The 14,388-nt window shown below is 44.4% G+C and overlaps 1 protein-coding gene across 7 annotated transcripts in view; it reads right to left on the reverse strand.

Moving 5' to 3' along the window:
• FYN (FYN proto-oncogene, Src family tyrosine kinase) overlaps window positions 1-14,388 on the reverse strand; it is a 198,977-nt gene that overhangs the window by 1,899 nt on the left and 182,690 nt on the right. For all 7 annotated transcript variants that reach the window (XM_016136988.2, XM_016136987.2, XM_016136993.2 and 4 more), the window contains one exon: window positions 11,171-11,302. In XM_016136988.2, coding sequence (XP_015992474.1) covers window positions 11,171-11,302 — 132 coding nt within the window. The remainder of the gene's footprint in view (window positions 1-11,170; window positions 11,303-14,388) is intronic.

Raw genomic sequence — 14,388 nt, forward strand, 5'->3', positions numbered from 1 at the left:
TGTCTCATAATCTTTTTTTTTAAATTTTTTTTTTTACCCTTTAAAAGTGTACAAAACAAAAACTGTGGAGTAGCATTTGGTTTGCATTTATGCTATATCCTGTATGTGGTGGTTTGAATGCCTCCATTTGTCAAAAATCATTGTATTCTTAAACTTGTTGAATTCTCTTCTATGCAACTTACACTTTAATTAAAACGACAAATACGAATGAAGCACATAAAAAAGATCCATGGGATAAAATATACACTGTTACTTGGTAATAGCATCTATAAACTCCATTTAAGAACTTCATAAATTAGTTTCCTCCTGACTGGGCAAGCTCTCGGTGCCCCACCATCCGAGATCTGCCATCGTGCCACCACAGTTGGGCACTGTCTGGCCCAGTGACCCGAAGATGCCCTGAGGTTTGGTGACTTTGATGGGGAGACAGGGGGTCTCCAGGCCTGTGTTTACTGACGACCTCGGACAGGCCATCTATCATTCGAGACCTCTGTGACCCTCTGGGGGAGCTGCCTCATGTTGAAACATCAGGCTGCACAGAACTGACAGGAGAAATTTTGAGAAAGTGCTAACTCTTCGGAGAATGTAGCCTCCCCACACGTTGGCCTTCTTTACAGAACAGGAAATACCACGTTTGGTGTGAGGCGAATGTCCTGACCCCTTTCCCAATCACCACCAGGCACTCTTCTCAAGTTTTCTTTCCTTTGGTGCCATATCACATTCTGTCACTGCCCGCCAAGCCCTTGTGTGTTTTGGTTGTTCCTTGGCCCTGTGCCTGTAATCTGGAATCCTCCCCATCTGCTGACCTGGTTGCTTTACAAAAGCAAGAACCTAATTTTAAGCCATATAGAAACCTAGATCTCTTTCCCTATATTTCAGCAGTATAGCCAGGAGGACGCAGCATATGCGTGCAGAGACTCTCTTTAATTCTGGAGGAGCTGACAACCCTATGAGGCTGTCCAGAGGAGCTGGGCTCAGAGCGTGATCCGGCCCCCTGGGTAGGAGATACACAGACTTCGGGATCTGGTGCCAGTTCTCTTTGTTTTATTGTTACTTTTGGAACCGGGTTTATCCTGGCTCCTGAGGCTGTGGACCATGGCCCTGTCAGTCCCATGCTTGTCTGAATCCTTTTAGGATGCTTTCTTTTTCTCCACCACTGTAATTTCCTGAGGTTTTAAAATCCACATAGTATTCCTGCTTTGTTGAAGTAGGCCTTCGATTTAACTCGGGGTGACCCTTATTTTAGTGAGAGAGGTTTGGTGGACGAGTCTCGGCCTCCTGTCTCCACATCATGCCTGACTTTAAAGGTGTACTCTTTAGTTGGGTGTTCGGTCAGCACTGTGGCTAATTAGCTTAATTAGTTCCAACTGCTGAAAACTCATTTTGAAAATGTAGGAGCTGAAAGCATGGGGAGGAACCTGGAGCTGCCAGAATGCCTTGAAGCGCTCTGGACAAACAGAATAAGGGACTAGGGCCAGCATTTCCTGATCCACAATTCACAAATCCAGCAAGCTCTGGAAACCAAAAGAGCTGGTAACTCACTTGGCAGCAAAACTGATTTGACCTGACCTCATTTGGCCATAAAACCTGACCTAGTGTGAGACTACTTGCCGTTTTTATTTATTCATATACATTGCTGCAGAAGGAAGAATGTATTTGAATACAGAGTGTTGCCCCAGACCCTCCTCCGGTGTTTTCTAATGTGTGATCTATGCCAGGGGTGCCCAACCCCTGGGCCGCGAACTGGTACCGGTCCCTGGCCTGTTAGGAACCACGCCACACAGCAGGAAGTGCGTGGCAGGCCAGCGAGTGAAGCTTCACCTGTATGTGCAGTTTCTCCTGGAGCTAGCATCACCGCCTCAGCTCCACCTCAGATCATCTGGCATTAGATTCTCATGGGAGCTCCAGCCCCTGGTGCCAAAAAGGCTGGGGGAGTGCTGCTCTATGCAGTGTATGAGAAAGTCTGATTCTGGAAGCATATTCCACCCCCAAGGTTTTGGCTGGGAAGTCCTTATACGGATGGCAGCAGCCGCCAAACTCCAGCCAGCCCGGAAAAGTTAGAAAGAGAGAGCATAATCACCTATCAGGACTGGCATTCTCCAAAGCATTTGCTTTGTATTTTAGCAGAGTCCTTGGTTTCATAACATCTCAGAAGCCACATGGCTTAAATCTGCAGAAATCCCTGTCCCTGCCCTTGCCAGAAGCCCGCAGGAACTGGAGGAGAGACAAGCAGAAGGTCTGAACCTCAGAGGGTCTGACAGGCCCTTCTGGAGGTAGTTACAACCTCCTCAGAATACCTTCTCATTCTTTATTCTGGCACCAAGACTGTCCGAAATGAAACCGCAGAGTTTAATTAATCATTCTCTTATTGCTCGGTGGAGCTTATGTCGTAAATGTTTCATTTCATTAAAAAACAAAACAAAACAAAACAAAAACTACTCAAATGGAAAGATTTCATGTATTTTTTTTTTTTTTTTTTTTTAATTCTAAATTCAATCTCCACCAATGGAAAGTTTAATTGACCACTCGGGTCAAGCCTATTTTTTCAGTGCTCTGCCCCAGCGTAGGGCACAGCAGATACGGCAACTTGACGGCAATGTGTAGCATGTCCTGAGGCAGCTTGCCTCCGGGCAGTTGAAGCTAGGGGACAGAGCCGCTCGGCCCACGCTGGGCACTCCCGCTGCCACCACATGCATGCTCCTCTCTGCGCTCCACCTCCTTCCCTTTCTCTTCTCATGCCTTCTCTCTGCAGGCCTCTCAAAGCTCGGGGAGTGGATGTAACCAATTCCATGCACCAGGCCAAACAGAAACACACCAATGATAGCTTTGCTAGAAAAGCAGGGTCTAAGACAATGCACATGGCTGACAGTGACAATCTGAATGGGGCTACCGCGTTTTCGACTATCCATGAGCCAGAACCCACACAGGCTGACCTGCTGATCTGGAACCTCACAAAGGACCTTTGCAACTGTAGCTGCATAATCGAGAAGTGCTCACTTAGCAAGGCTTAGGCTAGTTTTTACTTCACAAACAATAGCCAAATTAAGCGGATTGTGTTCATACGTTTTTTTAAAGTATGAGAATACAGCTATAAGAACTCTGAAAAATCGTATTTAAGAATTTTTTTTTTTAGCCAAAATGGATTTTCCTCTGTATACTACTCTAAAGATGAGCCTATTTCATTTTTTCTTTTTAAATAGTTTATTATTTTCGTTCCAAGGAAAACTGTTATTTCCCCTCTTTTAGCCACCTTCCCTAAGGCGTTGACCTGGGAGGTGAAGGACAGGGACTGGGAAGGGGCCATACGGGAGCCTGAGTGCCAGGGCCGTCAGAAAAGTCTTGAAGGACGTGGGGTTGGGATACTAGGAGAGAAGAATCTTTTTGTTGCACTTCCAAGTGAAGACGTGGACAGTGTAGGAGGAGGGTGCCTGAGGATTGTCCCCTCCCTCCCCCGCTCCCCTTTTCAATGGGGAGAATGCCAGGGGAGAAATAGAAAAGATAGAAACTTTAAAACATGACATCTGGGTATGTCTTAGGGAAACACTGTCATCAACAGTTTGTGCCTCGGGTTTCCTAGCGGGCTGCCACAGAGGCCACTTCTCAACAGGACGGTGGTCTCCCCCAGCCAGTGGCGTCTGACCGTGGAAAGTGCCATATACACTGAGTGTGACCGGGTGTGTTCCCGGGTTCCCACCATCCGTGCCAGCCGGCGGACACACTACTCAGCTTCAGCGTAACGCTGCCCTCCTCTGCTCCCACTGGAGCACCTGGCTCTCCTTCCCCCTTGCTGGACTCAGTCAGGAAAATGGGCCATTTCCACGGGTCATTCTCACAGGGTACAACGCAGTGGTACTCAGATCACACAGAACCTTCGCAGCCTGCTGTGCCAGGGTTTACTTTCAAATTCCTCTTTCCTAGATCCTCCATGGCGCCTCCTGTCACCATGGATTTTAGGCTTTCGAACGTGGTCATGATGGCATCGTTTGCAGTTAGTCTGCCCCAAACACTGCAGCTGAGAGTCTTCAGCCAGGTGGGCTGTACTCACTTCCTGCCATTATGACTCTATTATCCTTTCTAACCCATTTTGCTGGCTTCTGCTTGGTTTCCGGATTCAGGTCAAGTTTCCAACTCTCACTTTCCAACCCTTGCTACGTCCTGTTGCCAACAACGTCTATTTTCATGGGCGTGTGTTTTCTTTCCCTTCTCTCCTTTTTGTTTTCTCTCCCTTCCTTTTCTTTTAAACTTCCCTATTTACTCTTCTTTGAGCTCAGTAGCTCCTTCCCTCTTTTTCTTTTAGATTATTTTAGGGAAGAAAAAAAACCCTCAGTTTCATTGGCAGAGCTACTGCTTCTGACCGCATCTCTCACTGTGTCCCTTAGCAGGTGACTTGACTTCCTTGGCCTCAGTTTCTCCATTTGTCAACAAAATATCTCGACATTCACAGTGTTTTCAGTTGTTTGAAAAAAAAAAAAAGTCTTGTATGAAAGAAGTGTTTTGCTTTATAGCCTTCCATCTGTGCAGCTTCCTAACGTGGATCTCAGAGGGGCCATCTCTGCACAATCAGGAATTTTTACTATTACCTGTTCAAGTCTGCATCTGGACTTGACTGTGGGTTGCGAGAACCCGGATCTTTGTGCCATGTAAATAATTGAGCGTTTTAACAATGGGAATGACGTTCAGGTTATCAGACATCTGATTTACTTTTACAAACTTCGCTTTCCATTCAGAGGAATTATACTTTATTGTGCATAGGGCTTCCATCAGAGGCTCCCCCGGCTTCTCGGCATAAACCCTGTGAAAAGGCCTTTCTGTTCACTGTCTCGTGAGCAGTGCTGTGTTAGTGCTGGGAGGGAGGAAGCGGGGCTAAAGTGAATGTGCTGGCACAAGCACGTGCCATCAGCTCAATCATATGCTCTCGTGGTCTTAATGGGCAACGAGAAGGATGCTTCACGTTAGGTTTTGGTAGGGGATCGAAGTACAAATTTTAGGTAGATAGATGCTGATCAAAAAGCGTAGATGAAAATAAAGGAGTGACCTTGAGAATATAATGACAAGCTTTGTTTCTCGTTTTCCATCTTACCAGATGACCTCAGGGCAGCTATTTTTATTAAACCCACTGCTTTAATAAAGCCACTGTTAAATACAGAAATGACGGCTACTCAGGTACCATAATACGCAAAGGTTATTTAAGGTTGATAATACAGCGTGTCGGTAAAAGAGAAGTGAAAAAGACGGTGAGAGCGCCCATGAGGAAGGCCATGGAAATGTACAGCTGAGAACGAGGAGCAGCAGAACGCAGGACTCGGTCACAGGGTGCAGGCGTGGGAAGCCCCTCCCCGGCCGTTGACCCCTTCTCTTGCATTCTGCTCAGTTCCCTCTCCTCCTCTCACCTGCCACACTGGCCAAGAGAAATCTTGTAGGGAAGGTGACAACATGACTCCTGGGGATTGGAGGCAGGATTCCCTCTCTGAAGGACAACCATGAGCTGAAAGGAAAAGCCCCGGGGGCTGTGGATGGAGGCAGGGAAGGCAGGGGACATTGGGCTAAGATTAGAAGTTTCATCCTGCTTCCTATTCTCCCGACTGGATAGTCTTCACCTCTTCCTGCCCACCCCCCCACCCCCCCCCGCCAAAAAGCTGCTCCTGTTGTCATGATGGGCACAGCAGGAACAAGAGTGCGGGTGACAAAGATGGGATGAACAGAGAGGAACATATGTCTATAGTTCAGGGCTCTAAGGCTTCTAAGTGGGACAGAGGGAGGACAAGGGTGGGACTTCTAATTCTTTAAGGAAAGTACTACAGTTTCCCTTATTTCCCTTGCCTCTTCAAGTCATTATCAAGTGACTCGATGCATTCACAGAAAGCCAGGCAGCTGTCACTTGCTAAAAAGATTTGAAAGTGCGTCAAATGCATGATAAATGTGATGTGTTTAAGAAAATGTTCCTGCTTCGCCAGATCCTGCCAAACTCACAAAGCAAATATGCATTCGAGAGCCAGGGCACAGAACGGCCAGGACCTTCTGCCTAGAATGGTGCTGAAACTCATTACTGGGTCAATTTCCCAAAACAACTTTGAGGACAGAGACTACCTCATGGCTGGGAAAAATATATGCTATATTTATATGTGAAAATGATGGAATAGAGTTGAAAAGCTTTGCAGGCTATGGGCCAAATTAAAAAAATCTTGTTTCAAAAATTTCATAGGCACGATCTTTTTTTTTTCTTCTGTTCCATCCATCCAACCATCCATTCATTCCATCCGTCCATCCACTTAGACTTGGTCAGAATCTACTATGGGGCGGTCACTGGGTGTTGGAAACACATGAAAGGAGCCCCGTCTTTATCAGAAATGTTCAGAGCTACTGGGAAATACAGACATATATAGACAGAGGCTTCCACAGAGTGTACCGGGTATAATGGAAGCAAGCAGAAGGGACAACCCATTTGGTCTGGACATGGACAAGGCTACACAAAGGAGATGATGTTTGGTCCGGGCTTGGAAGGATTCTGAGGCAGGCAGTGAAGCTGAGAAGAGAGACATCTCTTCGTGCAAAGGGTCAGGGAGTTGCAAGAGAGAAAATGAAAGTCAGATCATGTCACTATCCCACTCAAAGCCCCTCAGTGACTCCCCATATCACTAAGTAAAAACGAAAGTCCTAACAATGACCTAGGAAGCCTGGATCTGCCCAGAGGCGTCTCACTTCTTGCTCCCTCAGCTCCAACTGCACTGGCCTCCTTACAGCAGTTCAGGGCCTTTATGCTCCAGTTTCCTCTGAGGGAGGGCTTCCCCCGTGCACCACCCTCCCCTCCCCAATATATCCAGCTAGTTTGTACTTCGTTTCCTTCAGGGATTTACTCAGATATCACCCTCCCAGTGAGGTCTTCCTTGCCACCCTTTCTTAACACCCTCTATTCCCTTCCTCATTTTATTTTTCTCCCTACCTGTTATCTCCCAGGCAACACTGAATATATTTTGCTTATTTATCTTCATTTATTGTCTGCCTTTTCCAAGAGGAATAAAAGCTCATGAGGGCAGAAGTTTTTGTCCATTGGTTCACTGCTGTACTCCTGTGCCTGAACAGTAACTGGCATGTAGTAAGGCCTCAATAAATATTTGTGAAATGACTGAAGGAAAGAGAGTTATTAAGGACTATATAAAACTAAGGCTTTTGGAGACAAAGGGAAGCCATGGATGTTTCTAACTAGGAGAGTAAGATGACTGGACCTGTGTTTTCAAGAATAATAACTGATGTGACAATGATAGAATGGTGGTGGTTAGGGGGAGGTGGGAAGAGACTGGAAGCAGGAAGCCCCACGAAGAGGTCACTGCACGAGAGGATGACATACTGACGTGGGGAAGTGGCGGTGGAGGCAAAGAAGGAAAGAAGGATTTGAAGGCGAAACGACCGGCTAAAACTCAATTCTGATTTTATGCACTGACCCCAGAAAACTGCCTTTATTTGTGTTTCATTTTTAATTTACAACGATCCATCAAGTATAAAATCAGCCCTAATCTTGATGCAAAGAATGGTTCTGTCCTTTGGCTCACAGAAAAGCAAGCTAGACGTCTATGCTGAGAATGCATTCAGGTTAGGCTGCTACCAGGGAATTTGTAAAATGGAGCTGTTCTTTGTCACACATGTCAAAAGCAACCTTCTTGTCTGGTTGGGTGATGTAACTCCTCCCTGTTAATCTCGGTGTCACATTTCAGTATTTTTCCTTTGGCTTCAAGGCTCTCATTCAATTTCAGCTTGTCCTTCTCCCCTTCCTTTTAATTCATTCATTTTATAAAACCTGCTACAAAACCAACCCATCCAGTGTTTTATTGTTTCCCCATCCCTTTTGCCCTTCATCTGGTCACACCCCATGTACTCCATTCTAAGTTCCTTCTCCGATTCTTACTTCTAGACTTTCTTTCATGCTGGGCAAAAATGCCTGGAAAGCTTTATCAAACCCATTTATGAGTCACTGCCCCCTCCCTCACCTTCCATTTTTACCTAATAGCCAAAGTAACTGTTCTCTACGTGAAGGAAACGGAAGGCCATTCTTAGGTACGAAAGAACTCAGAAAAAATGTACTGCCACCGCCTGTTCTTGAAAAAAGAATTACCTGAAAACATACTCTAGCCAACTGAGAAACAACTGCATCAAAATGTCAGAATGGAAGCCGTGATGGACAGGCACTGGGAGTCTGGCCTGGAGTACCACCAGCAGTGGACTTAGGGCAGCAGAGAAGCAGCCCCTCAGCAGCACACATTAGCTAACGTGGTCACAGCAGCAGACAGAAAGAGGAGAGGAAGGTCCTTCCTTCCATAGTTACATCTGGATGAAGCTTAATGAAATTGCCTGTTCCTTAGGAATTGTTAGCCTTCATTAAGGTGATAATCCCATAATTGGAATCCCTCTGTAAACGCTTCTCCCTCAAGAAGAGTTTACTGTTAAGTCCAATTAAATATGATTATAGCTATGCTAAAAAACAAAAACAAGAAATACCCATGGCTAGGAACAGGACTGGGAACAATTTTCTGTGGCTTTCGGTAGGTGAAGAGCAGTTCCTGTCACTCCACCGCAGACACGACTCCCTGGCCACCCTTGTGGACCAGCCAGGCCCCAGGGTCTCTTAGGGCAGGATGGGCTCTGGCCAGCCTTTCCAGGTGTACTTCGAGACTCTTTACCTCACAGCCCTCCTTCTCAGACTCATTATCCTGCAGCAACTTGAATCTGCATCACCCTTTCCGGCCTGGGTGCCTTCTCACATGCCTGTCCTTGTCTGGACGCTTTTCATTCTCCTTCGAGTTGAGGAGGAAACCCTACTTGTCTTCATCCTCCTTGAAGCTTCCCAGATACAGCCCCTTCTCTCTGCCACTCTCACAGAATTAGGGTAGCCAGCAAAGCTCCCTGCATATGAGCAGCTGCTCATTGAATATAACTATGCATAATAAAGCAGGCTCAGTTCTTATTTCAAACTCCTTTGCCATCTTCACAGGATGCTGAATGAAAGGCCCCTCTCAGTACTTATTGTATGTAGATACCTGAATCGGTGTGCCCTTGACCCCATTATCAGAATTCCACAGTGGGTAAATTCAAGTAATTCATCTCTTAAGGGTGATTTCTTCTAATAATAAACAAATAACAGACAAGGCTGATTTCTTCCTGGATTTGATGCATATTTTACATATCTGACTGTAAGCTCCATGAGTGCAGGGACTAAATTTATTTATTTGCCACAGTTCTAACCCCAGCACCTAAAACAGCGCCCAGCTCCAGGAAGGTTCTAACCAATGTTTGCTGAGGGTATAGATGTAGATGTCTTATTTGTACTTATTTCCCAGGTAGAGCAAAAGATCACACTTAGTGATGCTATGCTGAATGAATGAATCCTAGTAAGTTGTAAAATGAGGCCATTTTCTCCCATCCAAGTACTAACCAGACCCGACTCTGCTTAGCTTCCGAGGTCAGACGAGAATGGGCATGTCCAGGGTGGTATGGCCGTAGACAGAGGCCATTTTCTTTATGCTAAAATCAAACTTGAAAAAAGACTCTCCCTCAGAAACAACACCTACCTCCCTTCTCTGAGGCCCCCCGCCCCCACCCTTTTGTTCTGGCTTCTGTGTGAGACCCAGAGAAACAAAAAGCGGCTTTGTATTACTGGAAGGAAAGGCTTTACAGAAACACAAAACAACATTATCCTCCCCCACCCTCCTCCCCCAATTGCATTTAACACACCAGGTGGTTATAAACCTGGAGTGGGGCGGGGTGGGGGCTCAGAAGAAATCAGTGCAAAATTCAAACAACAAAAAAAAGAGGAGCCTTCACATCTGCAAAATTCCAAGACTTGAACATTTTCCTCCTTGAGAAGTAACTCAAAAAAACACCCGTGCTGTGCTCCAGGCCCCTCCAGGGCAGCCCTTTCTTCTGAGCCGGTTGGCTATTCCCACTTGCGCACGCCGGGAGCAGCAGCCGCTGCAGCATCAATAACACTGACTTCCACCCGCCTCTCTCTAAACGCCGAGGGCTGGTGCTTCACAGACGAGGAATTTGTCAATTTTGCCTCTGTGCCAACCTGGCTCTCTTAGGAGTCTCCAGGCTGCACCAATCCAGAAAGAGAATCTCTTTCCCTTTTTGCATTCTCTGAAGATGACCAGAAACAATCATAAAAAATGAACAAAGGGATTACAAATTAATCTGCCCTCACTGGCTCCTCTGACTGCAAAGATACGATTACAAACCCAGGATTTGCAAGAGACCTCAATTTCTCATTAATCTCCACTATCGTTTCTATCACTGCCTTTTTTTTTAAGCCCTTTTCTTAGGCAGGGAATGAGGGGGAGCTGTGTTCTTTCTTCACTCAGCAGTAACTGAAAAATATGTCCTTAACATTTCAGAAAGCAGATCGTCCCTGCACTATAACCACTAAAGCGTGGAGGTAAAATGGCATGAGTGTCCTTTATGTCACCATCTGTCTAAATTAATGAATTTAAGCATGGATAACCTAAACCCATGGTTCCTTTGGAAAAAGCATGAATCTGATAATCCAGAAAATTCCAAGGCCTAATAATCTCCAACTTCTTTACATTATACTTGCTTTTGCATAGCATATTTTGACTGTTCAGAAATGGGCAGTGAGTGGCCTCTAAATTGCTTTTCACATGTGCCTCTGTTTTCTCTGGCCATCTGGAGCTGGGGCCTGCAGAGAGAACAGGTCCTGGCATCTTCCTGCCAGTTTTACTCCATGGGTCAGTGCTACAGAGTAATCAAAAAGCAGTGGGGTTTTTTTTTTTTTTTTTTTTTTTTCTCTCTCTCTCTCTCTTTCCCTGAAGAGTCTGCAAACTCTATTCGGGTGGAAGTTTTGCCAGCGACATTTCTGCTCTGGGAGCTACGGACACACACTCCTACCGACAGAGGAGAGATTCCATGAACTGGGGTGGGCTGAAGTGCTCACATCAGCTGCTCATGCCGTTAATCCTGGCACACAGTTCATGGAGGCTGTTTGTCTACATACCATGGTAGTGCTCAGTTCTGCTTTTCTCTAACTACCTGCCCATGTTTGTCAAACTCATGCTCGGCAGAAAGCTGAGGATGGGGCTTCGAAGGCAAACAAGGCGAGGTTTCCCCAAATGGTGTAGAAAGAATATCCAAACAGAGGCCCACTTCTACTGAGTCCTGCACTCACCTGGGTACGGCACTCTTCCTTTGGTGACCAGCTCTGTAAGTAAGATTCCGAAAGACCACACATCAGACTTGATTGTGAACCTCCCATACAGGGCTGCTTCAGGGGCTGTCCACTTAATGGGGAACTTTGCACCTGTAGAAAGAACACCTGGTTACTCATCAGGGAGGAAGCACTGTCCTGGGCGTGAGGTCGGGAAGGAAAAGCACTTGGAAGCCACTTTTGCAGGGAGCAGATCAGAGAGAAGGATGCGAAGGGAGTGAAACAGGGTCTCGTCCTGGCTCTGTGACCTTAAGAAGCCAGTTTAATTTTAATTCTCCTATCGAAGGGTTGGACTTCAGAGCCTCTTAAAGCCCTGGCTTCTGGAACGCGAAACTACGACCACATTGAATGTCTTAGGTTTGGTCTGGAGGTGGAGCTAACTTGTGAATTAGGAAATTAATTTATGAGTTTTTTTTTTCTTTTGCTTGGAAATAATGTTACGTTTTAACAAATACACATAGTATTAGATCATAATGCTACTCTCATGAATCCTTTGGTATATGAGGACACAGTTTGCTTTTATGAGGTACATGAAAACCAAACCAAACCACCCTGCTTTTCCCAGGGTGGAGGCAATTTGCTGCAGCCCTTGGGTTATGTTGAAATGGGCTATATTTCCCCAAGGCCTCCCACACCTACAGCAGAGAATGATTGTGCCTCTGGCTGCTTCCCTCCCTACCCTCTCTTCCCTCCACACCCTCCCCCTGATAGTGGCCATCTTTAATTCTGGGATAGCTTTTCCTTCTGCACTGTATGATTCCTCGCTTACCTCCCGACCTTTCTCCTACCAGCCAGAGAGGGTACTATTTAATATTTGTTTTTAAGGAGCAGTGTTGCGTCAATGACTGTCTGAAGGATCAGGTTTCTCAAGACCAAGAAGCAAATTTCATACTGAAGTCAGTATAAGCCTTTCTTTTTAATTTCTCTAACCATTAAAAGAATCCTTTCTCCAATCTAAAACGAAGAGTAGGGGCCACACTGCTCTTTATAAGGCTAGATGTGTGTATAGGGAATTCAAACGGATTCAGCAGCCTGTGCTCTCACACATTAGGCTCTGCAATTATAAAGCAGTTCCATGTATCTCATTGAACAAACTAAAAGGAAAACAACAAGGAATTTTTATTACTGATGTAAACACAATTACATATTTAAAGCATGTTAACTTGGGAACTCCTAAGAAAATCATACGGAGCCTAACAAAAGTCAGAAATCTTCATAGTATTGTCTATGGAAAGTCACAATGCTCAAAATGGCAACAATTAAAATCTTTAAATTAGCATGGTTTTAATAACCAGAGGTATGATAAATTATAGCAATTAGATTTTTTGTTTTAAATACAGTACATCTTTAGCAAATCTAACTGGAATTTTCTGGCAATATAATTTTCCTTTCCATATCTTCTATGCCGGTGTGAAATGAAATAATAATGAAAAAAAAATCCTACTATTTCATTATGTGGCAGCTCACATTAACGATGGAGCACAGAAGTTATTCTATAGCTTTCTTTTCCTTTTATGCATTGAGTTATTTATAATTAGCTATGTTTCTCAAGCATAATTATTTTTCTCTTTCCTTAAGTGCCGCATGATTCCACACACACAAGGCCTGGCTGAACAGTCATTTTGTTTTAAAAGTTTCTTTCAAAGCATTCTTCTCACACTTCCTATCCTCAAGCATTCTGTTCACGCAGCTTTGGACTCTGAGCTGCTGGGATTAATGTGATAGATTTTCTTCCGTGTCGAGAGCAGACTTTGCCCTGGACCAAACCACAGCTGGAGTCCTCTCATTTCAGAGAATTAAAGGTATATTAAATTCATTCCTATTTAAACCATCTCTTGAACCAAATGGCTTGGAAATCTATGTCCATCTCAGAAGAAAATAGAACATTTTTTCTCCACTGTGCAGACACAAATTCTGTAAATAAAATGACAAGCAAAAGAAGCCTTCCTTTCCTTCTTGGAATCATTCAACGTTGCGGAAGGTGCGTGTTGCTGAAAGTAAACTATCCAAAATTTGAATAAAGGCATTTTGGATTTTCTAAGAGATTTAATAATTTCAGATTTAAAAAAACCCAAAATTTCAATGTCAACCAGTCATGCTAGTCTGCTTTATTTTCTCATTATAACATCTGCAGCAAGAATTATTGTATATAAACCTTCAAAAAATAAGTTAAAACAAAGGATGTGATGAATCTCTGGAAATCGTTTGTAGATAGGTGCTTCAACTTATTAGCAGGAGCTCACTTAAATAAATTTATTTCACACTAGTTTTCTTTCTAAGATAAGCAAGGTATTTACACCTAATATATTTTGGAGGGGAAAACTGTCTTTGTCCAATTTTTGTTACTTCTCTTTTTGGTCTGAAAATAGCAGGCGCTGTTGGCAAAAGAAGCTTATGTAAAGATAACTCATATTTTCCTTTTCGAGGAAGATCAAGATTAATAAATTAAAGCAGCTATAAACTGTTAATCATTAACTAAAGTTTCAACAAAAGAACAAATCGATGCTCACCCTTCTGTTCATCTGATTACCTCAATTTCCCCTCATCTCGGTTTCCCACCTCCAAAGGGTTTGGATGCCCCTTCAAATGGGGAGGAATTCGCCTGGGGTTTTAGGTGGAGGTCTTCGCAAGCAGTCATGCAGGTTGCACACTGCAAGCCCCAGGCTATGAGAACAGCGCCCCTAAAGTTGTCCGGCGTACTACTTATGCAGTCCCACATGTGTTCCTGCTAGGGGCTGAGACGGACTCTCTCCTTGGGTGAAGTTAGGAAAGGTCAGAAACCCGGAAGGAAGGATCTCCTGGGTGTAAACATTGCTTTTCCCTTGAAAATAAGAGTTCTACCCCCTCAGATTTTTTCACAGATATTACGGCAGGCATAGTGTCAGAATCGAAGTTGTCTTCTAAGCAGTATGGATTTGTAGAGAAAAGGAGATAATGTCAGGAGACAGCAATGAATTTGGTATTGTTATGTAACCAGCTGACTCACTCTTCTTGAAATTCTCCTGTTTGGGATCAGGATGCAGATTCCAAACTAATTTCCTTTCCTTTGCACTTTAGTTGAGGAAATGTAGCAAACTAAGTAGGTATGATGAACTAAAAAAATGAAGGAATTACCATCACTCTAGTTTTTATTGCTTACCGAATTACTTTAACAGTTTAGGATTCTTTTAAGCTAATAG

This window comes from Rousettus aegyptiacus, unplaced genomic scaffold (assembly GCF_014176215.1).
Source record: "Rousettus aegyptiacus isolate mRouAeg1 unplaced genomic scaffold, mRouAeg1.p scaffold_m13_p_1, whole genome shotgun sequence".
Classification (NCBI taxonomy): Eukaryota; Metazoa; Chordata; class Mammalia; order Chiroptera; family Pteropodidae; genus Rousettus; species Rousettus aegyptiacus.